We start from the raw sequence: 25,005 nt of genomic DNA on the forward strand, positions 1-25,005 counted from the left end.
TAGAGAATCTGTTCAATTTATCTTCTAAAAGCCTGGATTTGATACTGATAATACTGCTCTTCCTTACACATTTAGGTTTTGGTTTGCAACTTAAGCTTTTTAAAAAATGAGGGAGGAGGGTTCAGGATGGGGAACACATGTATACCTGTGGCAGATTCATTTTGATATATGGCAAAACCAATACAATATTGTAAAGTTAAATAAAATAAAATTAAAAAATAAAAAATGAAACAAAGCATTATTCAGGGATACGTATGTCATGGCAAGACTTTAAAAAGAAAAATTAGCACAGATATCAAGATCATGGTTCTGTTGATGGGAAGAAAAGAAAATTGGAAAGGGAGAGATAGGAGGTCTTTCAAGATATTGTAGTTCTATTTCTAACTGAGGTGGTAGGCATATAGGGTTTTATTATTCTTTAAATGGTATTTATATATTTTATAAGGTCTTCTGTATATATGATTCATTAAGCATATACACAATCATAGCATAGCCATGCAAAATAGAATTGCCCTCCTTTTACATTTTTATTGACATACCAAACCCCCTGGCCCGAATGCCCCAAAGCCTTGATTATAATTCACAACTACCTGATATTACTTGTGTGTTGGGCAACCATCTGCAGCACAAAGTAAAGATTTAGGCAACTGAAGTAAAGCTTACAGACCAAAGAAAGCCTACAGCCTATAGTCTTCTCCTATCACAGGTTACATTGTGGTTAATTTTTTAAAACACAATTTGCTGTTCACCCAGTCATATCTACTTGTGGTGACATGTATTTGAGACAATCTGCTTCACATTCTTCAGATTGTTAAAAAAAATTTTTGGTATCAAATTGAAGTACAGATTAAAGGTAAGAAGAAGGCCAATCAACCTGAAAAAAACCAGAATGTAAAATCTCAAAAGATCTACTTAATTCATCCCACAAAGATCTGCTTAATGGAAGTAGCTGGAAATATACCAACTCCAGCTTTGGACTTCTAAATGTAACCTAAATCACGCAGATTTCTAGCAACCTCATCCTCATCGTTGGTCAGTGGTGTGACTCTCCCTCTTAGGTCCTCCCTAGAACAGCTGGTCACGAAAGACGTCTCTGTGGGTTTCCTGCATCGGTGTTTCCGAGCTCTTTCCTCTTTCCCATCGTAGCATGCACACGTGCTGCTACTTGGATGGCACCCTGCCTGCTGGTCCTGCCAGGTCTCCCCGAGACCACCACCGTCTCAGCACGACACAGCCTATGTGCTCCTTTGTGGCACGTGAGGCTTCTCAGTTGGGAAGGTGTGGCCCACACAATGCAACAGCACAAAGAAGCATCTTCTACTGAAAGCCACTGGAAGAGGAACTCTTGAAGATAAGATGGGCTGGTCATCACACATGGCAATGCCTGACAGTAAGATTAATTTTTTTTCTAGTTTCTTCTTTTAACCCATCTTCCCTATTGTTGAAGATATAAAATCCATGGATACACCCGATGACTGTTACCACAAAATGTTTCAAATTCACATGCAACAAAATGGAAAAACAAAAACAAGAACAACTCAGGGGTCATCATCAAGTTTTCTGTTTTATTTAAGATTTTAGTTTTAATTCTGAAGAAAGAGGTACATTTCCTTTTTTTTTTTTAGTTTTAGCATCAGGTTATAACCAGGTTTCTGTTTTCTTTTCTCCTGTCTTTTCAATACTGCACAAACGTCCAGAAACTACAGGGTTAAGTAAAAGCTGCAGGCAAGGAGGTCAGAGATTTGCTCCTGATGGTGATCAGATGGCCCCAGAGCAGTGCTATCTCAGAGTGCCCTCAGTCAGGTGAATTTACGGTAAAAAGAAAAAAAAGATTCTGACAGAGGAGAAAGATTGACAAAATCACTTATATTTCAGCTCATATATATTATGCATAGGTATTAAATCTGTGAATACTTTTTTTCTTTAAAACATATGAATTTATTTTAAATCTAAAGTCAAAATTTTTTCTCCTTTAAAAAAATCACTTCTCCCTCCCCTCCTTATAAACTCTTTAGCAACAGGCCAGTTACTACTACAGATCAATTTATCTTTCCATCAACTTCCAATAAATTCTTAAGCTTAACAACACAATCAAGTTTCCAAAATAATTAAAAATTAAATTAAAAGCATTTTCCCTGCAATAGTGATAAGCTGAATACAAGATGGATGCCAGGACCACTGCTTTCCCCCATGCATTTAGCAATCTCATTTCAACCTGGTTTTCAAACTTCTGCAGTTGATAATGCATTTACTTCACCTTTCCTAGAGATTAATCGTCATTTTCTGCTAAGCAGATTATATCATTATTATGCGCAACAGACAAACAGTAATTTTCTAAGTTTTGAGACTGCCCTTTGATTTCTTTTTTTTTTTTTCCTCCTTAAAAAGGCATTTTTAGAAAACATTCAACAGTGTCACTTGAATGCTGGATCAACAGAAACTTTTACAATTAAAAAAGAAAGATGGTAATGACCCTGTGATCGCATTGCATCTGGGGGTAGGGAGAAAAAAAAAAAAATTGATCAGGAACTGGATTCTTCAGAACGTAAGAGATGAGAAGGGAGCTCTGGGTGGGCTGAGAGGGAGAAAACAGGGGGGGACAAATCCTGCGTTTTCTAATGGATTCCCCTCTTTCCCTAGTGGCGGTCCAGTGTTGAACTCTGTAATAAATCTGTGGGGGTTTTGCTGGGGGGTCTGAAGGCTGTCTGAAAGCCTGGGGGTGGGGAGTGAAAGCTGGAAGGGTTTGAAGGAGGAGGGTAGGGATTCCAACTGGCTCTGTGCAGAGGGATCTGTGTGCTGAAGGGGGCGCTGTGGTGGGTTTGTGACGGAGCGGCAGTGGGGCCGTCCATCTCTGTGAGGGCCTGAAGGGATTTTAGCCAGTGTGGAGGATTGTCATCTTGAAGAGAGTCTAAACTGTTTCCTGAAGATGCTGGAATACCTAAGGAGAGAAAACAAAACAAGAAGAAGATGGTGAGTCTGTGCAGAGAGAATAAGAAATTCATCAAACAAATATTTTAAGGTGCTTAGTTTATCCAATAAGAAATGCAATTTTCAACTCCGTCCAAATAAGATGTTCTCAGCCTTACGTTGCATTTATCCTCCACCCACAACAACCACGATTTATTGTCACACAAACCCACGCCTCCTCTTCAACTATACAGACATTATCCCCCCGTGTCACAGAGGTGGAGTTTCAAAAACCAGTCCCCAAGATTGCATGACGGTATTTCCCAATTGTGCTTCTCCTTCTCTAGTAGGGATACACGGACCAGATAGCCTTATAATAGAGAGCTTTATGTTTTAAAGTGGAGTATGTTCCTTTAAGAGGATAAGTTGGATCCTTTTGTACTTTGAGACCTACAAAATACACGCATGCTGTCAGACGTGAGCACCTACTGACATCAAAGGAAGCAACCTAGGTACCAAACGCCTTATTACACAACGAGGCCAACAGAGTTTACAACTGAGGCTACGTGACCCCAGAGGATCAAAGAAGCTGCCACACACTTGTGACTTTGGGGGAAGATTATGTTGCCGAGACCTCTGCTTTTAGATCATCTGTGCTAAAAACCAAACGGGTGGCAGTCAGTGGAGCTGAAGGAACGAGAAAGTTACCTGTGATGATGGCTGGGTCTGTCCAGCTGCCAGGGCGGTCCCAACTCGGGCTGGCGGTGGTGGCAGTGTTGGACGCTGGTGCACTGTGGTTGGCGTTGGAGGGGGAGGAAGAATTGGGCAGTCCACCAAAGTTGATGTTAATGTTGGGTAGAAGTGCCCTTAGCCCGTCCTGCCATTCCTTCATATTTAAACTCTCTACAGAACTGCTGTTGTCTGGGAGATTTACCAACAAAAAAATGAAAGATAAAAAAAAAAATAAAAAGCTGACGTTAGAAACATATGTTGTTCTTTTGTGGTTAAGTGGGAGAAGAATTATTCTTTCTTTATTGAGCATCTAGAATGGGTTGTCCTAGCAAGATAAACTTGGTTAGGATTTTGCTCGTGAGCTTGGAGCCCCTGAAATCAGTGTGGAAAAACTTGCTCAAGGATCAGGAGAGGGAGCTTCTTGCCCTGACAGACGCTTCACCATTTGCTTTTGTAAGCCAACAGTCCAGTTTAAAGACTCAATGCTCCGGAGCATAATTTGGTTCCAGCTCCACTACAAAGTTTCAGTTAGTGGGGCATGTAGCCAGCTGAGGTAATTTATGCTATACATAAAAAAAGCAAGCTTGTGAAGTTCAGTATAGGATTGTATTCTGAGCCCATCAAATGAAAAAAAAAAAAAAAAAAAGCCATTTTATGAAAAGCAAACATAAGCCAATGGAAAAAAAAAAAATTAAGTTCTTCCTGATTATAAAACTGATCATGTATTTCAGAGACGAAAGGCATAATGAATAGGCTTTTGAATCTGAAGAGAGTATTTTTCCATTAGTCAGAAAGGCCAAGGACGCAGGGGCGAAGCTACCCTTTGAACGGAATCATTTCCAGTGGCCTGCCCACTCTGTCCTTACAGTTCTACCAATCATTCACAACACAAGACCTGGAGTCCTGTGGTTAGTTCCCTGGCTCTATGCTATGCTATGCTAAGTCACTTCAGTCGTGTCCGACTCTGTGCGACCCCATAGACGGCAGCCCACCAAGCTCCCCCGTCCCTGGGATTCTCCAGGCAAGAACACTGGAGTGGGTTGCCATTTCCTTCTCCAATGCATGAAAGCGAAAAGTCAAAGTGAAGTCGCTCAGTCGTATCTGACTCTTAGCAACCCCATGGACTGCAGCCCACCAGGCTCCTCCATCCACGGGATTTTCCAGGCAAGAGTAGTGGAGTGGGGTGCCATTGCCCTGGCTCTATAAATAGCAGCAAATATGATAAGATGCTATCAAGATAAAAAGGCTTTCATAAATTGCGACTAAACTCACTGGATCTGCTACCATCCAGAATCCACATGGCATATAACTAATTGCTTGGGGGGAAGGGAAGGGTAAAGTGTAATTACAACTTAGAATAACTGTCTTATTGAGACTAGGATGGTAGGTCAAGCTACGGACTGCAGTTCTTGAGAAGAGCACAGAAAACTGAGTTCTACAGAACTGATGAGAAATCACCATTAATGATGATGATGACGACAATGATACTTCATCAGGTACAGTCTAGGCTATTTGGTGAATTTAGTTTTCTTTTTATAATTTTTCCTTTGCCCTCATCACTGACCTATGCTAAATTAAAACATTTCAGTCAGTGAAGCTTTTAACCCTACTGACGTTATTCATAAGAAGACAAAAACTACAAACAAATTCAGCAAGTCATCTCTGAATTTACCTAAATGAAGAAGCAATCTACACCATACGAGTCAGTAGAAAGGAAAATAAACTCTTCAAACAAAATTCCAAGTCACCATCAGTGTCCTTTCCTAAGGCTCACCCTTCTATTTGCTTCCTGCCTCATACTTGCACTGTGCTGTACAATTCACAAAGCACTCTCACAGTCATTATTTCATTTGATGTTCATGTTGTGAGGTATGCAGGGCAGGAGGAATACCATGCATTTAACAGATAAAGAAACAGACTCTAGAATAATTTGTCTAAGCCACATAACTTATATAGTCAACGCTTGAAAGCCAGACCTTATCTGAGATTTTTTTTTTTTTAAGTAACACCAAGCTCTAGATTTTGTATAGACTATTTATTTGCCTTGTATTTGTATAGACTATTATTTAGCTTTTTAACAAGTTAAATGTTTAAGGCAAATTCCAGAGGCCTGTGAGACCCATGATGAAAATGAAGCAAAAAAACCACAGAAACATTATAGAATGTCCATCAGTCATGACTTGCAGAAGAAATATTTCACTAAAGGAACAAACGAGACTTGGCAGCCAGGGTGAAAAAATTCTAATCGACAACACAACCATCAGTCTCCTCTTGGCTCCAACTGCATGAGGCATTAACAAAATCATACTAATAAAGTCCTAGAACACTCTCAATTACAAGGTTTGGTGGCTACGGCACATTCTAACCTGTAAAGCAGTCACACTGTCACACTGAATAACTTAACTTGGTTTCAGTTCAGTTCAGTTCAGTTGCTCAGTCATGTCCGACTCTTTGCGACCCCATGAACTGCAGCACGCCAGGCCTCCCTGTTCATCACCAACTCCCAGAGTCCACCCAAACCCATGTCCATTTAGTTGGTGATGCCATCCAACCATCTCATCCTCTGTCGTCCCCTTTTCTTGCCCTCAATCTTTCCCAGTATCAGGGTCTTTTCCAATGAGTCAGCTCTTCGCATCAGGTGGCCAAAGTATTGGAGTTTCAGCTTCAACATCAGTCTTTCCAATGAACACCCAGGACTGATCTCCTTTAGGATGGACTGGTTGGATCTCCTCGCAGTCCAAGGGATGCTCAAGGTTTCAGTTAACCAAAAATTGAATTCTAAATAAGGAAAACTAATACAATTATGTAAAGTTTAAAAATAAAATAAAACTAAAAAAAAATAAAAATAAAAATAAAAAAAAAAGAAAACTTCACAGGAAGGGGAAAAAAAAAAAATCTCCCCAATATAAAAAGGTGATGTACAACTACATGGGAAAACTTTAAGGAAGATTAATGCCCTTGAACTTTAGGTAGCCAAACTCAACAAAAAGCCTATTAAGATAAACTGAGGTTCCCTCTTCTACTACACAAGGAAAAAGAAAAAAAAAAACAAAACATCCCTAACTTAGTAAAAACCCATCTTCTCCTTACTTTTGCTTTACATTTAGTGAAAGCTGGAACTAAGGAACTCTGCATTAACAGAATAACATTTGCAACTATATAAAGTTTATCTGAAAATTAGTATTACAATAAAATCAAAGATATCTGCTCACAGGCAGGAGGTATATGGGAACTTTCTGTACTCCACTCAATTTTGCTGTGGACTTCAAAAGTCCTCTAAAAAATAACCTTTATTTTCTCTGATTTTAGGGTAATGAAATCAAGCAAGAGTATGTTGGCCATAGACACTCAAAGATGGCACATGATATAGAAACAAGGAACTTAGATCCTCCCAAGGCGAACTATGATTATAAAATACCTTGGGAAATAAATTGGCTAGTTTATAACTCTTACAATCTTGCCAAAAAACAAGTCATGAATGTGCCTAGACATCATGGGAGCCTGAAAGCGTGGCTGGCTGGCTTGCAGTGAACTTGCAAGTGTCACAGGAAGTGGACTGACATCATTAGCTCAGGGTACGGGACCACTCTTCTCAGCTGCTTGCAAAAAGAAGTTTTCTTCACTGTTTTCTCTACAATTGCTATGCCAAGTGTTGGCACAAAGAAAGGCCAAGAAAAAGGAAATCAGATAAATCCATCAAAACTTCAACAGCCACACCTGTAATCACCTACTCTACCTCCCTGCCCACATTCCCACCCCACCTCTGGCCCAAATCTGTTCTGGCTGAGAGGGCTTCTGGTAATTCCATTCCTTGCAATACACACGGCAGGGCAGATGAACCTCGGCACAACTGACATTCAGGAGAAATGACAGTTCGTTTCTCGTCATGCAGGGGCTGTCCTCTGCCCTGTAGGTGTTTAGCAGCACTGCTGGATGCTAGTAGCTCCTGTGCACAACACCCCCACCCCCCCACCGCCAATTCTGACAATGAGAAATGTCTCCAGACATTGCCAAATAGCTACTGGGGTGTGCAGAGGCAAAATTATCCCTTGTTGACAACCACCGACACAAAGGAAGTTGATTCCTTTGTTTCTAGGACTCTAAATAATTCCATTCGAATACATATTTCCTTTTAAATAGCAACTTGGATGCAACCTGATGCGACTTCATTTCCCTTTGCTTATACAGGACTTCACACTGGCATATAAATTCACTACATACAAGTCAATAGCTGTAACGGAGAAAACACTGGGCTGAAAATTGCAGATGGACTCTATAAGGCAACCGTAATTAACATAACCTTGAACATATAAGTGCATGCAAGTCTCTTAATATCCCGTGGACTGTAGCCCACCAGGCTCCTCTGTCCATGGGATTCTCCAGGCAAGAATACTGGAGTGGGTTGCCATTTCCTTCTCCAGGGGATCTTCCCGACCCAGGGATCGAACCCAGGTCTCCTGCATGGCAGGCAGATGTTTTAACCTCTGAGCCACCAGGGAAGCCACCCCTTAATATGTCAGGACCCTATTTTATAACATCTGCTTTTTTCTCTTATAAGGATCAAATAAGAGAAGGAAAAGCAATTTGAAGCCCATTTATTACTTGATAAATGCCTAACAACAATTTTTTTTTAATACTCAATACTGAATAGATAGTAGTTTCCAAAAAGCCAAGGTAAGAACATTTCTCAGTTGCCAGGAAGTGGCTCTGTGCACAACAGTCTCCTCCCAGGAATGTAGAGCTGATACCAGCATTCTCCCAGAGGTGCTGTGCAGTCAACCTAACTAATAAGCCTTCTCACCACCAACACAGTACAAACACAAAGACATGAGAAAGCCCTTTAAACTTTCTGTAAGCAGGGACTTCCCTGGTGGTCCAGTGCTTAAGACCCTGTGCTCCCAATGCAGGAGGCCCAGGTTTGATCCCTGGTCAGGGAACTAGATCTCACATGCCACAACTAAGACCTGGAGCAGCCAAATAAACAAACAACAATAAACTTACCATAAGCAAACTACAATGAAAATCATGTCACTGAACATACTTCATACTAAACGATACTAATTTTAGTGTTAACGTATTTAATTAGAAGTAGCATAATACACTGGGCTTCCCTGGTGGCTCAAATGGTAAAGTATCCGATACTACACTGTGGGAGACCTGGGTTTGAGCCCTGGGTTGGAGAGATCCCCTGGAGCAGGACATGGCAGCCCACTCCAGTATTCTTGCCTGGAGAATCCCGTGGACAAAGGAGCCTGGCGGGCTACAGCCCATGGGGTCGCAGAGTCGAACACAACTGACTAATCACAGCACAGCGTAATACATTAGGGAAGGATTGTGTTTTTTTAAGGGATTGCTGATATGTTTAAATGTTTTATGATGTTAAAATTTTACTTTCAATTTGTAATTTTCAAATATGTACAAAACCACTATTTTAGGTTCTAAATAATTCAAGGGCAGGAGAGCAGGTGAAGTTGTTTGTAGTAGTTTTATTTTTTAGAACAGAACTCAAAGACAAAATTTAAAGTACTTTCAAGATGTCTTATATCACATTCTCATACTCCACTGTGTAAGAAACATCAGTATACTTCAATTTACCTAGCTCAGAACACGTTTTATTAAGGAAGAAATTATAGTTAAAATTCTGCCAGTTTGCTGATAGCCTAAGACTCAGTCCGTAACAAGCCGGTCATTACGCATTAAGCAAGATGACAAGTCTAGTTTTTAGCAACAACAGAAAATGTATGTGTTAAGGCTGCCAAAATAAAAGTCAAAGCAACTATTTAGTGAATGCCTACGGTACGCAGGGAGGACAAAGCCCTTATGCCTTAATTTCTGTTCTTAAGCAGCTTAACATCTAGATGGTGAGACAATGCAAACATGGGGAAAAGCTCAACAACCACAGTCTGTAAAACCGACAGAAGAAATGTCATGGGGTTGTACATGATTAACAAATGCTATAAAAGTTTAGTGAAAAGAGAGGCTAGGTAGGCACACGTGTAGAAATGCAGGTGAGAGTTGTAGCCTCTCATTTATGGAGTTTAAAGTCCACAGATGCCCTGAGCCTGAAAAATCCATGACACGTTAAAACAATCTTTGGCGTTTTTATATACCTACCCCAACTATTTGCTAGAAAATACACATAAAGATCCATTTTATAAGCAATGATTATAACATATTACAAAATCAAATTAAGCTGTGTTCTGACATCAGGGCTTTCACAGAAAATCAAAAGCAGGAAAAGCTGAATGGCTTTAGGTAAGAGCACACGTTACAGCAGCCAAGTGGACTTCTCTCCTTTCTGTTCCTCAGGTTAACTGCAATATGTTATTATAAAATATAAAACTTTGCTACAGAGAACAAGACTGTGGGAAAATCTGCTCCTTATGATAAATCATCACTGGTGATAAGCCAGTGATTTCTTCTGGCTTGCATAAAATCTTTATCTAAGAGAAAAATTTTCAAATTGGTTATACAGACCGCAAAACCACCTTAGGAGCCACTAAGGAAGAAGTTAAAGGGATAAGGGTAGAAGGACAACACATCTGCTCCCACCTCCTGATTTCATCTATTTCACATTTCAGGGTAGCAGGTAAGATTGCATTTGAAAAACAAGACCTGCTAAGATAGAAGACAGAGGATCTATGTATAATAACACGGTGAAATAAAACACACTTAAGGGGAATTCTAAAATAAACGGCTATTCCAAGTTTTTGTTTCCTCTAATACAATACATACCACCAGGTCATGATTTTATCTCCACTTGGCATTCTTGCCTCTACCTTCTCTTTGGTTCCCCTCCACAAGGTCTTTTTATTATAAACACATAGGTCTTATTAATTAAACTAGCTAGATGTAACTACAGTCACAAATCTACCAATTTCTCCACTTTCCTGTTTGGGCAGGGACAACTGGTCCACATTTTCAGCCCTGATCCTTTCATTACTCTGTTCCCACCTACAGTCCCTAGGACCAGAGACCTCTTATTTCAAGTTAAATTTCTGTTAGCAGTCTAACTCAACTGGGAAGTAGTCACTGAGAGTTCCAGTCCCAAAACATTCCTAAAAGAGTTTATTCTGCTCTTCAGTTTTTAATACTTATCTCACCACTACTCCCCAAAGTCTCCTCAATTTGATCTTGTTTTCTAAAAAGCTTTAATCTTCCTTTTCTTGTGAAACAAATCTTTCTTGGTACAAGGGGCTGTCTGTCAGAAATTTAGTTCCCATTATGATTAATTCTTGCTACTTAGACTCTCAAATATTCATTTTTAGGACACTGAGTATGGCCTGTCTTAGCCACTCTACCCCTTGCTAAACTCCCCGCCTTCCCCAGCCCTGTTAGATATTAATTCCTATGAGTTTGGGGATGGAGTCTATCTCCATCAGTATATGATTTCAAGAAAGCCTAAACTTTCTCATACTTCAACATATCTCTAAGCAACTGAAATAGAAATGAATTATGCTTGTCCTATATATAAAACCAAACTTTAAAGAGCACACAAAATTTCTATCAGAAATTAAAAGAAAGCCTTTATGATACAGGAATGCTTTTCTCTAAGACAGTCACAACAATCATTTCAATTTATTAACTAAAATGTGAATGAATTCTTTCCAACAGATTTATAAAATCAGCTTGTTTATGGGGAAAAAAAAAAAAAAAAGCTATTCCATCTGAACAAAGAGAACTGAACCTCAGATTTTCTACAATTATGCTTGTTATAAAAAGCAAAACAGACCACTACTGCACAGCACATTTGCTGGCGCACAAAATCTTGAGGGTTTAATAGATCTGAAAGTAGAGATTAAATTAAGTGAAACATTCTAAGAACTCAGAGTAGAAATGACACAAACAGGAAAAGAGAGGCCCTGAGGATCAGCTAAATATGATTTAGGCCTTCTGGACTGTCTCTACTTCCTTCCTTCCTCCTTGTCTAGAATGGTTTCCTGATCTCTTCAATTAATCTTTACTCTTCAAAAGCCAAGTCTTCCCCACAGAGGATCCTGGACGAGCACGGTGGTCTGGACCGCGCTCCTGCAGCCGCACACCGTGCTGAGACAGCCGGTACACTCTCACATGTGCTCTCATCTTCTCTCACAGCTCTGCTGGCACGCCTGAAGGAGGCTGTCTTATACCTTCTTGAGCATACAGCTCAGTGTCTTAGAAACGAGACATGCTTCAAGACACCTGCTGAATCAAATTCCCAACTTGAGAGGAGCTGAAAAACCACTTTCCCCGCAAAGGCCTATTTACATAATATCTATATAATGCAGCGATTTGACCTGTTCTACCAAAAGGGATGCAAATCCTTCTGAAAGGAGGAATCAGCTAAGTTTGGGGGCCCAAAAGGCCTCTCTGAAGAAAAGAGGCCACTAAAATATGCTTTCAATAGTGCTTGAGATGTCAAAACACAAATAAACTTAACTTTTAAAATCCAATTTACCAAAATAAATCAGGAATACTTTTTTTAAAAAAGATATTCTAATATTATGTGCATGAGACAGTAAACAGGCCTATTAGCTATATTCTATCCATTTTTCTACTCTAGACACTATTCACTCACTATGCACTTTATGTACCTGATATCCTAGTACCAACAATCCAATGAGTTAAGTAATAGTTTCATTTTATAAATGAGGAGACTAAGTTGACTCTGGAAAATGAAACTGCTACCTAGCCCATTGGGTTGTTGGTACTAGGATATCAAGTACATAAAGTGCACAGTGAGTAAATAGTTCAAAAGTGCTGAAGTCAGTAATCATATCCATTCTGATTCCAAAGTGCGTGTTCTCACCACCAAGCACACTACCATCCAGTCTGTGCCTTGGCAGGACTCACAGGCCAAGAGAAGAGGGCAGACATGTTTAAAAAACGACATGGCATGTGATAATAAGTACCGTGATATGAACAAAGTCCTGTGGGGCACAAGGAAGAAAATGAACAACTGTGCCTTTCTGCATGCAGGACGAATGATGGCTGGAGACGCTCAGGGGAAGAGAAGCTGATGTGGAAAAGGGAAAGGCATTCCATACTGAACAGAGAGCAGCAGAAGCAGCTAATCACAAAACACAGTGCATGGTACAGGACACATAGATGTGCTGTGCACAATGTGCACTTCTCTCTTCTAGAATGTTCCTACAAGGATCTGTAAGCTTGTTTTTGGAGAAGAATCAGATCCTTCAATGAGAGCCGGGAAAACATCTAGATGTTTGCTTTATGAAGGATCTGAAGAAGCAAAATCTATTTAAGGAAAAAAAGAAAAAACAAACACAACAGGAAAAAGTATCTATAGAAAGAAGTCTATATATAAAGCCTCATTTAGAATGAAGAAAAAGGTTACTGAGAAGTCAATGGAGGAGAAGACAATACATTCTCAGAAGCATTAGGTGGAGCCTGAACCAGAATACACAAAACTGAACGATGGGAGGGACAACAATCCAATGTAAGAAACTGACAAAATCTGAAGTTGGAAGCTTGAAAGAAAGCATTTAAGTGAGCACGAAACTAAGAACTATGAACAAAAGCCCTATGAGGACATCCAAGGATGACTGAGGGAGCTTACCACCCAGGAGAAGATACGTGGATCCATCAGAATATGATCTCACCCAATTAAACTGCGGGGACATGGAGAATGTCAACTACCCTGACATCTCTGAGATCTGAATCTGCCAGGAGAAAATAAACCTGATAAAATTCATCTCCTGACCCCTGCCCTCACCTTTCCCAAAGTGGAAACTGAGGAAAAATTTTCTTCTGGACTTCTGACCAACAAAGCACAGGTTGGCTACTGTGAACACAATAGAAGCCCTAAAGTATGTGACATCACCTTAGGACTTTAAGAAGAAATGAGACTAACTGATGGAGTTCTTGGATGGCTGGCATCCTGCCTACTTCTGTAACCACCTCAGTGAACTGCTTTCATTTGTCTATCAGTTTTTTTCTACTACCCTGTGAGTTGCTTCAGAAAGGGCCTTGATTTGATCCTCTTTGTGTACAGTGAACAGTTTCTGAACCTCAAGAGGTATTTAATGTTTCCTAAATGAGGAGCCCTGAACATTTGCTTCCAGTTTTTTTGAGAAAACGTCTTTCCAAAGAAGTTTTTAAAAAAAAAAAAAAAAGAACGGTTGACCCGGGTCAGCGTGGTCCCGCGGTTAAAGGAGGCAGTGATTCATAGACGATAGAAGATGCAAAAATATGAACATTCTAACTATGTTCAGACTATATAATAATCTAATAAGGAAAATAAATAGGGGCAAAATCTAAAGAAACTAGTTCTTGTGCAGGGAGAGTCTCATGGGATAAGACTGGATAGAGTTATGTAACCTACCTGTGGATAAGAGTATCATAATCCTTGAGGATTAAAATCAGAATCCATAATGATCTGAAGCTTGTGAAAAATGCTGAAGGCAAAAAAAAAAAAAAAAAAAGCTAAGTTTGGAACAGAAGAAAATTAGGAAAAGGCAACGGCTCAGCCTGTCATAATGTTAAGTCCTGAGGAAAGTCAGAGCTATGTAGTTCCATCTTCATTCTGCCTCGTTCCATCTTCTTTATAAAAGAGCATGATCCTCAAACCAGAAAGGACAGAATAAGCAATGTGGAGAGAGAACTGTAAGTCACAAGAGATACAAAGACAGTAAAAGAACATCTACTCAGTTTCAGTAGGCTTAAAATTTCTAGGTGCAACATGGGTTCTCTTACAGGGTATTCATCCTCAGAGACGTCATCACAAAACCATTGTTAAGAGAATTACAAGGAAAGAAAGAAAAGGCAGCTCTGTAAGCTAAATGCTTAAAATGGGTTCTAGGGAAATTTTTGAAACAGATTGGAAGACACCTGATTTCTTTAGAAGTGAACATGAGAGGTTTTGCAAGCACTGCTCTACTGTTTGCATTTGGGGTCATTTTTCATGAGAAATAATACGCAACATTTTGGACTAAAACCTCAGCTCCTTTCCTAATGAAATACACAGGAAGTTTAACTTTGAGGTGAACAGCAGTCGTGAAGGCAGCTTCCACTGACAATTGTTTCCCACTGGAAATGTCCTCCTTCTAAATTCCGGGATCCATTTCCTTTCTTCTTCTGTTGCCTGCCCAAACTCAAAGACTTCACAGCTAAACTCCATTTCTATCCCACCAAAACATCAATGCCATAAAACAAAAGAGATAGAGCAGTCAATGAAAGCCAAAATACATTTCCATAAAGTACATTTCCATATCAAAGTAATTTATTCTTTGGAAAGACTACAGACTTTCTAGGATATAACTATGATACATCTTGAATTCAGCAGTTTCTAGAAGTTTTCTAATGGTAACCTTTTGGTATAAGATTCTAAAGTACAGCATGGATGACAGCAGTGTTTAGATGAACTGTCACAGAGCTAAAGACACTGTGTGTTAGTCTGGAAGTTCCTGAGATAGTGCTTGGCTTATCTTTGACTCCATGCTTCTTCTTATACTTAACAAAACCGACAACGTTTATTTAAACATGCAAACAAAAAGCCAATTCTACAGATGACAGAATCAATAATTAAAACTACAACTATTCTTAAATTAAAATCCTTAAACTCTTCACTATTGTTATTAATAGCATTTATCTCTCACTTTATAATCACATAGTCTCATACGATAAACTTGTTGAGATGGTAATATACAAACAAGGGTACACTCTACACCAAATCCAAACACACAGTTTAACATGGTTACATTCAGGTTTTTAAAAATACATTTGCAAAGTACAGGATGGAGAGATCTAACTAACCAGTCACATGTATGAAAAAGGTTTAGTAGTTTTACTTACACCATTTCATAACAATTAGGTAATAGAATTTTTTAAAAATAACATTAAGCCCACATAAATAGATGTGAAATGTCCAAATTATCAACTGTATGACACTGAGCCAATCACAAATGATAACCACTCTGAGCCTCAGTTTCCTCATTCACCAAATAGGGATAATATCTACTCCACAGGATATTTTTATAAAGAGACTGTGTAAACTATAAAGGAATATACAAATATTAGTAATAAAAAAAGTGTTAATGATAAAGTAGATTCTCTAATCACATCTGGATTACTAAACTATGACCTCCACATTTCAAGAAAGCCATTCAATGTAATGTCAAAATATGTGGAGGAGAAACAGACTAAAGAGAACTAGAAACCATGTTAAATGTGAAAAGATTAAAAGGACTAAGGATGTTTCATCTATGTCTAGAAGTTACTAGACAAGTGGATACTGCCTTCACATATTTGACAAGAAGCACAAATGGGAAAAAGATTTTGGTTTAGCCAAGAAAAAACATTCTTTAACAATCCTAAGTTCCCTAGTGAGAGCACCCTGTTTATGAAAGTATTAAGTTCCCCAAGTAGCTCTTCAGTACTCACATAAGTAGAGTTCTAGAAAATAAGGTATTTATAAAGGCTTTCTGAATTGTGTGTATATGTTTGTGAGTATCACAAACGAGACACTGGAGGTAAGAAGGGTTATTGGTTAGGTGAAATTTTTTAAAGCCTGTGTGTATGGAGGAGGGAGCACAGTGGTCTTGGGAAAATAAGGAATAGTTGCAAGCTGAATTTTCAGAGTTCAGAGGTAGAGAAGATAGAAGGACTGATCATGGAGTGCTGAGGCAAATCGTTACACTGAATTGAGGATCACAGTTCAACCAAGAGATAAGATAACTTATTTGTAAACGAATCTGATTAATGTCTCCACAAGTCCAGATTTAACACAAAGCAGATCCAGATCCAGGCTGTGCATACCTCCAGAAATAATCAGATACAAACATCAGCCTCTCAACCACAAGATTTCATGCAGCAAACGTTTACTGGCTATGTCTGGGGCTTGATGCTGTAACATTCTGCAGCAGCGTACTACAAGTCATGCTGCTCTGCTTATTTTCTATTTCTTCAGCAGATCACTGGAGTTTTTGGTTATTTTGAAGAAAGCAGTGATAGCTTTTGATTGTTTAGTACAAATAAAATATTTTTTAAGGGAGTGTAAGTTCTCTTTAGGCTTGCATTCAGACCAAAGTATCTTGCTACTCATGCAAGAAATCCTCATAGGGTTATATGTCCATTGAAATTGTAAGACTTTTTATGTTCATAATCTTCCAAATTTAAAGATTTCTAAATTTTCTAAAAGTTATTAAAAAACACTAAAGCCAGTTTTTACTTCATTTGATTATTACACAGCTCACTTTTGTTTTGACAGTGAAGATTCAGTTCAGTCTCATCTTTTTCTGAAGGATGGCTCCTATCTTAAGGGTTTATATCAAAGACACAAAAATATCCTGAAAAGATGACTAAAAATTATCCAAGCTCTGAAATATGATTTTCCATGCGCTGAATTATAACCCAACTATGAGCTTTATTTTTAGAAAGTTATCTTTTTAGGCATTAAAATAAGAAACTGCTTCTTAATTTTATTAAAAAAATCATTTTAGGAAATAAATTCCTCATTATTATACTAAAACTAAATGAAACAGATAATGGATATGGTCATAGTAATAAACACTTCCAACCAAACAGATCAAGCATACATCTTTCTTCTTCACTGTACTATTTTCACAAAGTAGAGGTATTTGTTAAAATTTGTTTTGAGGTTGTTTTATAAATAAACATTTGATTTTTCAAAACAAGAATATAAATTGAAATTACTTATTCTTTTATTTTCACATATACATGTGAAATTTATGATCTTAAAAAAAGACTATTTTGCTTTTTTTTCTTCCTATTTATACTGTGGAAAATACACATATTTTCTTGCTTTCAATTTTTCAAATAATGCCTCAATTTAAAGAGCTTTAGTCCTAATAAGACTGTATTCTTTTCAGACCTATAAAAGATAATACTCCTTTGGAGGATAGCATTTCAAAAGGCCTACCTGCTGATGAATTTAAACAGCTATATGCCTACCATCAGGTTCACTAAGTGGCCTTAGTTTAAAAATTATTTTAAAAATATATTTAAGTGCTCATCCTTGGCTATGATTTATTGTAGTTCAACCTTCAAGGAATGCCAGAGATAGTCTTGCCAGACCAATTCTCAATCAGTGTTGAAGAAAGGAAAGCAGGAAGGAAAGAGAGAAAGATCAGATGAAACAGTTTTAAAATAAAATATAAATTATATATTTAGTCTTAAATATAAATTAGAAACAACAATTCCTATTTCACCATCTCCTGGAGCTTTATACAGAACTAGAATTTTTAGTGGAAAAAAATAGTTTTATTAAAAATCACATATATTTGTGAAACACTGAATTTCAATAGTATTGTCCAGAAAATATTTTTAAAGAGCTAGAATTACTTAGAAGTAAGTGAATAACGGCAATCTAGTAAAGTAAAAAGTCTACCAATCAGACATTTTTACTCAATCTACTTCCAACCCAGACTGTGCTTTCTGCTTAAATGTGCTGTTTTGATGTTTAAGAGAGAACAGAGACTGACTGAAAAGGAAATTGGGAGGTAAATGACATAGAGACACTGACTGAACATTCAGGAACCTGACAGAGCCCTTTCTTCTCCTCTGAAGAGGGAAAATTCAGGCCTGTCAAGGGTCCTACAGGGGTATCACACAGGAAGTGCACCTTAAGATCTAGTCAAGACCTCCCCCTCTAACTGTGGTCAGCTACATGGAGAAAGAAAGAAGCAATTTTCTCTTTGCACAAAGGAAGAAAAACTAGACAGAGAGGTAAGCACAAGCTACCAGAATAAGACTCACAGCAGTCAAGAACTGAAACCAGAAAGCGTGCTATAAAACAAAAGTTGCAGGGTTATATGTATTTAGTTGGAAATTATGAAAGATCTTTGCTTAGTTCAATAATAGGCTTCATTCCAGTCACCTGCCATTTAAAATAAAGGTGAGGTTTTGCAGCACTGACTCAAGAAATGTCATTCCTATCTAGGGCTAGGGCTGGGGAAGACTATGGTTAGGTTAATTAGTGAATGTTAATAGTTGAGATGTAAAAACAAAAAAACCCCCAAAACCCATCAGTTCAGTTCAGTTGCTCAGTCGTGTCCAACTCTTTGTGACCCCATGAATCGCAGCCCATACCCGGTAGCAAATCACACCCTAAGTTAGGGATGAGGGAATAGGGCTATCAGTAATTCATAATCACAAATTTTAATAAAAACTTATTATTTTAATAGAGAAAACATAAGTGAAATAACACTCAGCTTAAGGTCAGTAAGAAATCTTCCTACTTTGTTGATGAAGTCATAACCCAGGGCCTCCTTTTCCTTTACTGAGTACTCAATTTATAGACATAATAAAGAAAAAAAAAAAGAATGGCTTCAGTGCCAGTTTTCTTGCCAATGCCAACACATAAAACGACAATGTTTAAAAACATCCCAGCAATATTCCAGATTACTACGTTCTGCTCCATAGACACATTACTTCCATACACAAGACTGATGACAACAGAGTAGAAATGCCAGTACGGTCCTTGGGAAGAGATCTCACCATATTAGGAAACAGCACTAGGCTATAAAAGTTGATTGCAGTCAGCTTCCCTGCATTTCTTCTTGGAGACGATGATGGTATTATCAACTTTAAATCCTTGTGGAGCTTCCCCTCTTTTTCATTATGCTGAAAACAACAACCTCCTTGATTGGAAAAAAAATCAGCAGATATTCTATCATTTTACACGGTGTAGCACACAGTAGCTCTTCAGAGATGAATCTGAGATCACCCCTTTGGTGTGGGGGCAGTACATCTTGGTGCCATTACTGTAAGAACTTTTTTCATTCTGTAGTATTAGAGATATCAGCAGACTAGTGGTCATGCAGGTTGATGCTTAAATGCTCTTTGGCACTGCAGAAAAATCCTGGGTAAATCTAATTCCACCTCTGTTTTACCCTTTATTTTGGTTCTGACATCTGTATGTACTTAAGTCACATTAAGAGTACCTGTGAAGTTTCAATCTCCCCCCATTAAAGTTATTCCATGATCACTAGGCAACATTTAACACAAGGCTGTTTTAACAACTTACAGGGTCTGTAATAACAATTGCCAACAGATGGACAATCTGAAGGCCTTAAATTCATTATTTGTACTGATATTCACAGTTGAAAGCCCTTGACTTGTGAGAACTACTATAATAAACTGTAAGACACAATGAAGTTTAGAGAAATGTTCTGAATCTTGAAGTCTTCTTCTTGAATTACATATACTCACATTAAGAGTACCTGTGAAGTTTCAATCTCCCCCCACTAAAATTACTCCAAGATCACTAGGCCACATTTAACACAAGGCTGTTTTAACAACTTACAGGGTCTGTAATACCAGTTGCCACAGATGGACAATTTGAACATCTTAAATTCATTATTTGCACTGATATTCACAGTTGAAAGCCCTTGACTTGTGAGAACTACCATAATAAAGTGTAAGACACAATGAAGTTTAAAGAAGAGATATGTTCTGAATCTTGAAGTTTTCTTCTCCTTGAATTACATATACGAAAGTGTATTCATTGGTGAGGGCTAATAAAACTTTAAACTGTTGTTAGAATGTGATTGTGGGCAAACCACAATCCTTCCAAGCCTTGTTTATTAATATCATTATTATTATTTGGTCTTCAAAAGAAGGATCATTAAAGGCTGTGCTATATGTTTCACAACTCTGAAGTTTTAGGATTGTATAATAAAACATCTTTTTCTTTTTTTTTATCCTTTCCTTAGGTTTTCCTAAAGAGTATATGGGATGGATATGTTCAGTAGTGGAAGTGAAAACTGATGAGAAAAAGCTATGAAAATATTTGTTCAGATAAAGCATAACCAGGGTTGAAGTAGGCACCTATATTGTAACCTTGCTGCATATGAACAGGACTTTAATTCCCATTAAGAAAAAAAAAGAAAAAAACTTTAGAGAATGACGGAATATGAATACAGCTCTTATCCTAAACGCAAGAATTAATAAGAACACAGAAGGAGTAAATACACAAAAAGTCATAGGGAGATGGCCTGAGACGTTTTCCTCTGCCATATTCACTAAGTAGAGGATTTAAATGAAAATTATTATGTATAAATCAATGTACATGCACACATACCCACTCAATATCACCCTCAGACATAGAGTGAGGCTTCCTTGCTAAGGAAGCCTTTTTTTTTGTAATGTACTAGTCAAATGTCATGAAGACAGAAAATTACCACTTAAGAACTACTCAGACAGTTACTTTAAACTTTTTTACCTGAGTCTAGATGCAGCTATTACCACACAGCCCCATCAAGGACGGGCCAAATTTCTCACAGCCAGAGTGGGTTATTTATTCAATTTTAACATTAAGATAATTAAAGAACAGTCCTACTAGGCCACCAAATTGTACACTTTAAAGTAGTTAATTGTATGTTATGTGAATTTCAACTTAAAAAACAAGGTACTGAGTTCTTTAAAGGCTTTATAAATTATATGGAAGGGAAAAAAAGCTTTGAGGCTGTTGCTTAGAACACAGGACAATAGTAGGTCTTAGGACCAACCAGAAGCTGCAACAGCAAACTGTTCAAAGCACAGTTCTTAGGGGCTGGGTTGGAGCTTCCAGGAACCTTGAAAATAATCATAAAATGTGAAGCTGGCTAAGAACAAAGTGAAGTCAACAGCTGCTTTATGAAGTCTGGTGTGAAGAACCTGAAGAAAATGGATTGGTTCTCGAGTACAGTAATTTCCATCTGATTCATGGAATTTCTAGGTACTTCAGTCTAATTCTCAAGCAGCTTATACTGCATAGGCCTGCCTTCAATTCTAGGTACCAATAGGTGTAAACCAGATTTTTATATAACTCAAACTTAGGGTAGACTCTCCAAAGCTCCAAGCTACCAGACTCTTTACATGCACCTACTTCCTCTGCCTAAACCTTTCACATCGTAAGTAACACACTCACTGGGGATACCTACGCCGTCCAATCTCACCTCTGGCTTTCCCCAGGCCTTCCCCTGGACTATGTGTTCACATCCTCCTTCTGCGCTTTGAGGAAGAAATGTTCATTCCACTGTGGGATGTTATCCTCTGGATCACCTTCAACTTATAGGAAACATGATCCAGGATTCCTCTGGTAATACCATGCTTTCTACAATTCTCTCTCACACAGTCTGACGTCCTACTCTGAACAAAAGAACTAGAGGGAAAGCTGGACGAGTAAAGGCCACAGGGGTAAGGAAAGCCTGCCTTCTTTTCAACCTCTGGCCCTAACGTTAGACATCTATCTACAATCCTTTTCCTGGTTCTCACTTGTCATGTAGTGTTGAGTGGTCATCACACTGACTAGTCTCCTAATCTGTCCTTCTGTTAACAATACTATACTGGTTCTTTGTCCTCATCAACATATAAAATCAATGAACTCTGGATCACAAGATTATATCATCAGTTTTACCTTCTTAAATATCTTTGTGTTCTTTTTTCTTCACCTTCTAAACAAACTCTCATATATGCTTTGTCCACTCCTGTTGAATCATCACAACATACAAAACTATACATATCTGACTCTCTTAAATTTGATCCTTATCTTGACTTAACAATTCTTAAATTTCTTTCTGATGAATTTCTTGGCTTATTCTCACAGACTGCTTTCTTTCTCTCCCTCTTTAAAAAAATAAAAAAAAAAACAGGTTCCCAACTCCAGTCTTTCACCCCCATTTTCTCACATTATATGCATCCAAGAATTACTCATATGAGCACCTTCATCTAATCTCATTTTCTCTAATCTCATCTTTTTTCACCTAGATTTTCAGATTGTTTTTTTTACAAATAACAAAGGAAGATATAGCCCATCTTGATTAAGTTAAGCTTATAGCCTAACCTCATCTCGGGGGTGTATCTCTTCCAAACACCTACAGAAATCTTTTACTCCACTGGTTAGCCTATCTTCTCTTCCATACTATCTACACTGTTCTCTCACTCGACTCTGTAAATTCTGCGTTAGATATTCAGCATTATCTTAAAGCAATGCCTTCTAAGATCTACGACCCGTCTAGTTAGCATCTTGTTTTTCCCTTCCTCTTTGTTGCCAAATGTCTTTAGTCAATGACTGCTGCATCTACATCCTTGACATTTCCTCATAAATCCTAGAAATCTGCCCTTCCATCTGTATCTTTTTATGAAAGCAGCATTTTTAAAGATCACTAGAGACATGGCCTGGAGAAGGCAATGGCACCCCACTCCAGTACTCTTGCCTGGAAAATCCCATGGACGGAGGAGCCTGGTGGGCTGCAGTCCATGGGGTCGCTGGGAGTCAGACACGACTGAGCAACTTCACTTTCACTTTTCACTTTCATGCATTGGAGAAGGAAATGGCAACCCACTCCAGTGTTCTTGCCTGGAGAATCCCAGGGACAGGGGAGCCTGGTGGGCTGCCGTCTCTGGGGTTGCACAGAGTCAGACACGACAGAAGCGACTTAGCAGCACCAGCAGCAGCAGAGACATGGCCTAACCCAAAGGCCTTTCCCTGAATCTCATTCTGACTTCTAATTCATAATTTCTTCTGCAATCCTACTTGTATTACTATTTGTGTCCAGGCCACCTTATTTTCACTGGTCAGCAATGACATACAGGAACTACTTTCTAACTGGTACTAATTTCCAGCAAATGTATCAATCTTCTTAAAACGCTGCAATCAAGTTACATCTTTGCCAAAGAAATGTAGTTAACCACTGACCACATCCACATCAAGACTGAACTCTTCTTCCTAGTTATCAAGGCTTTTGCACGTTCACCTCACCTTCCTACATGACCTGTAATACCTCAGACAAGTCCATCTCCTTACTATCCTCTCCTGACCCTTCAAAGACCATGCTAATCTCCATCCCCAATTTTTTCATTCAATCTGTTCCCTTTACTGTATTTTCCAATTCCATCATTTAATTTCAAGCCATGCTTCAAAAGCAAAAAGCCAGACATTTCCTATGAAGCCTTTCTCCAAATCTGCCTGAATAACTTCTTTCTCTAAATCCCATTTTTACTTGTGTATCAGCAAAGTGTCTAACTGGCTCACTCAGCATTTCATGTGTGACTATTCAGCACAAGAAGACAACATAGTAGATATTCAGATAAAAAGACTGAGAGGAGGAAGACAGCACTAACGGCAGAAGAACTAGCTTAAAACCAGATAAATGACTTAGTTAAATTTTATAAAAAAAGACATATATATTGTCATTTTGCAGTATCACCTCTTTCAAAGAAAAAAAATTTTTTTAAGTTATTGCGCTCTCAACTATATGCTATGCACCTCTTAAGCAGATATGGGAAAGCTTCATCATCAAATAAACCAAAGAACCCAAAACCTTACAACTCAATATAGGATAAAATGTCCTCTCATTTTTATATATGCACACGTAACTTGGTGGTCTTCATTTTGTGAGTTTCAATAAACCTGCAATTCGTTCCTTGCTCTTGACTCTCTGAGGTAATGCCTCTGTATGAGTAGCTCCCTATGTACCTGTATTACATCAGAAGAGAGCTCTGTCAGTCTTGAAGGTGCTTGGAATACTGTACAAATAGGAGCCATGTCAGTAAAAATGTGCACACAATGCAATGAAGCTTTCTTTAAAATAATATATATATATAGGAATCTATACTTAACTACCACAACACTAAAGAATAAGACATGAGTATATGCCCACAACTGAGCAATACTTCAATTAGAATAATGAATGTATGTCTCCCCTGTTAAAATTTTTTTCACTCTCTCTAAATTATCATATATTTCAAAATTTCAAGTATCAGTATTCAATATCCTTCGTTGCCCTGTCAAAGCAATGAGTAATGAAATGAGTGGACTACTATCGCTGTTCTTGTAGTTAAAATATATCAAGAGGTGACCCTATAGAAATAATTGAAATAAAATTGTCACAAGACTGTTATCCTTGATAATATATAATAGGATCTATACTTAATTTAACTGGTATCCCTCAAGATCTACCTTGAGCCACTACACAGAACAGGCACTTAAATATTTAATTAATGCTCTGCTGAAATAAGAGGAGAGTATACAAAAGTACCACCTGTAAAAACAAAATGCAACAGGAGAATGAAAAGGAAAGTATTATTAATCAGAAAATATTTCCTAATGGAATCTTTAAGAAAATAAAAAGAGGCACTTGACATTCATCATATGATCAAAATTATTCAGCCCAGGTCTATATCCTACAGTGACACTAAGAAGTGATGCTCTAAATGTTTTTTTAACATTTTCTCCCACTTCAGCCGGGGGGAGAGGTGGGTCACCAAACACTTTGACAAGTCTAGTAACTATGAATATTCTCTCCAGAAAAAAAAATGAACATCTATACACACATACAACTCATAAGCTCGTCCAAGGAGTTTTGTATTCCAGGTTAAACATTTCTGATTTAAGGAAAAGACTAGTCACTTTTGAAAAGTTAAGGA

At 38.2% G+C, this 25,005-nt stretch overlaps 1 protein-coding gene across 5 annotated transcripts in view; it reads right to left on the reverse strand.

The window, feature by feature from the left end:
- Nucleotides 1–1,545: 1,545 nt before the first annotated feature.
- Nucleotides 1,546–25,005, reverse strand: part of CNOT4 (CCR4-NOT transcription complex subunit 4) — a 153,841-nt gene continuing 130,381 nt past the window's right edge. For 3 of the 5 annotated variants that reach the window (XM_006079853.3, XM_006079854.3, XM_044946909.2), the window contains exons 11-12: nt 3,616–3,828; nt 1,546–2,938 (exon numbers count right to left, since the gene is read on the reverse strand). In XM_006079853.3, coding sequence (XP_006079915.1) covers nt 2,637–2,938; nt 3,616–3,828 — 515 coding nt within the window. In that variant the 3' untranslated portion in view covers nt 1,546–2,636. The remainder of the gene's footprint in view (nt 2,939–3,615; nt 3,829–25,005) is intronic. The other 2 variants (XM_006079855.3, XM_006079856.3) reach the window with 1 other exon arrangement.

The sequence above is a fragment of the Bubalus bubalis genome, chromosome 8 (genome assembly GCF_019923935.1).
Source record: "Bubalus bubalis isolate 160015118507 breed Murrah chromosome 8, NDDB_SH_1, whole genome shotgun sequence".
Classification (NCBI taxonomy): domain Eukaryota; kingdom Metazoa; phylum Chordata; class Mammalia; order Artiodactyla; family Bovidae; genus Bubalus; species Bubalus bubalis.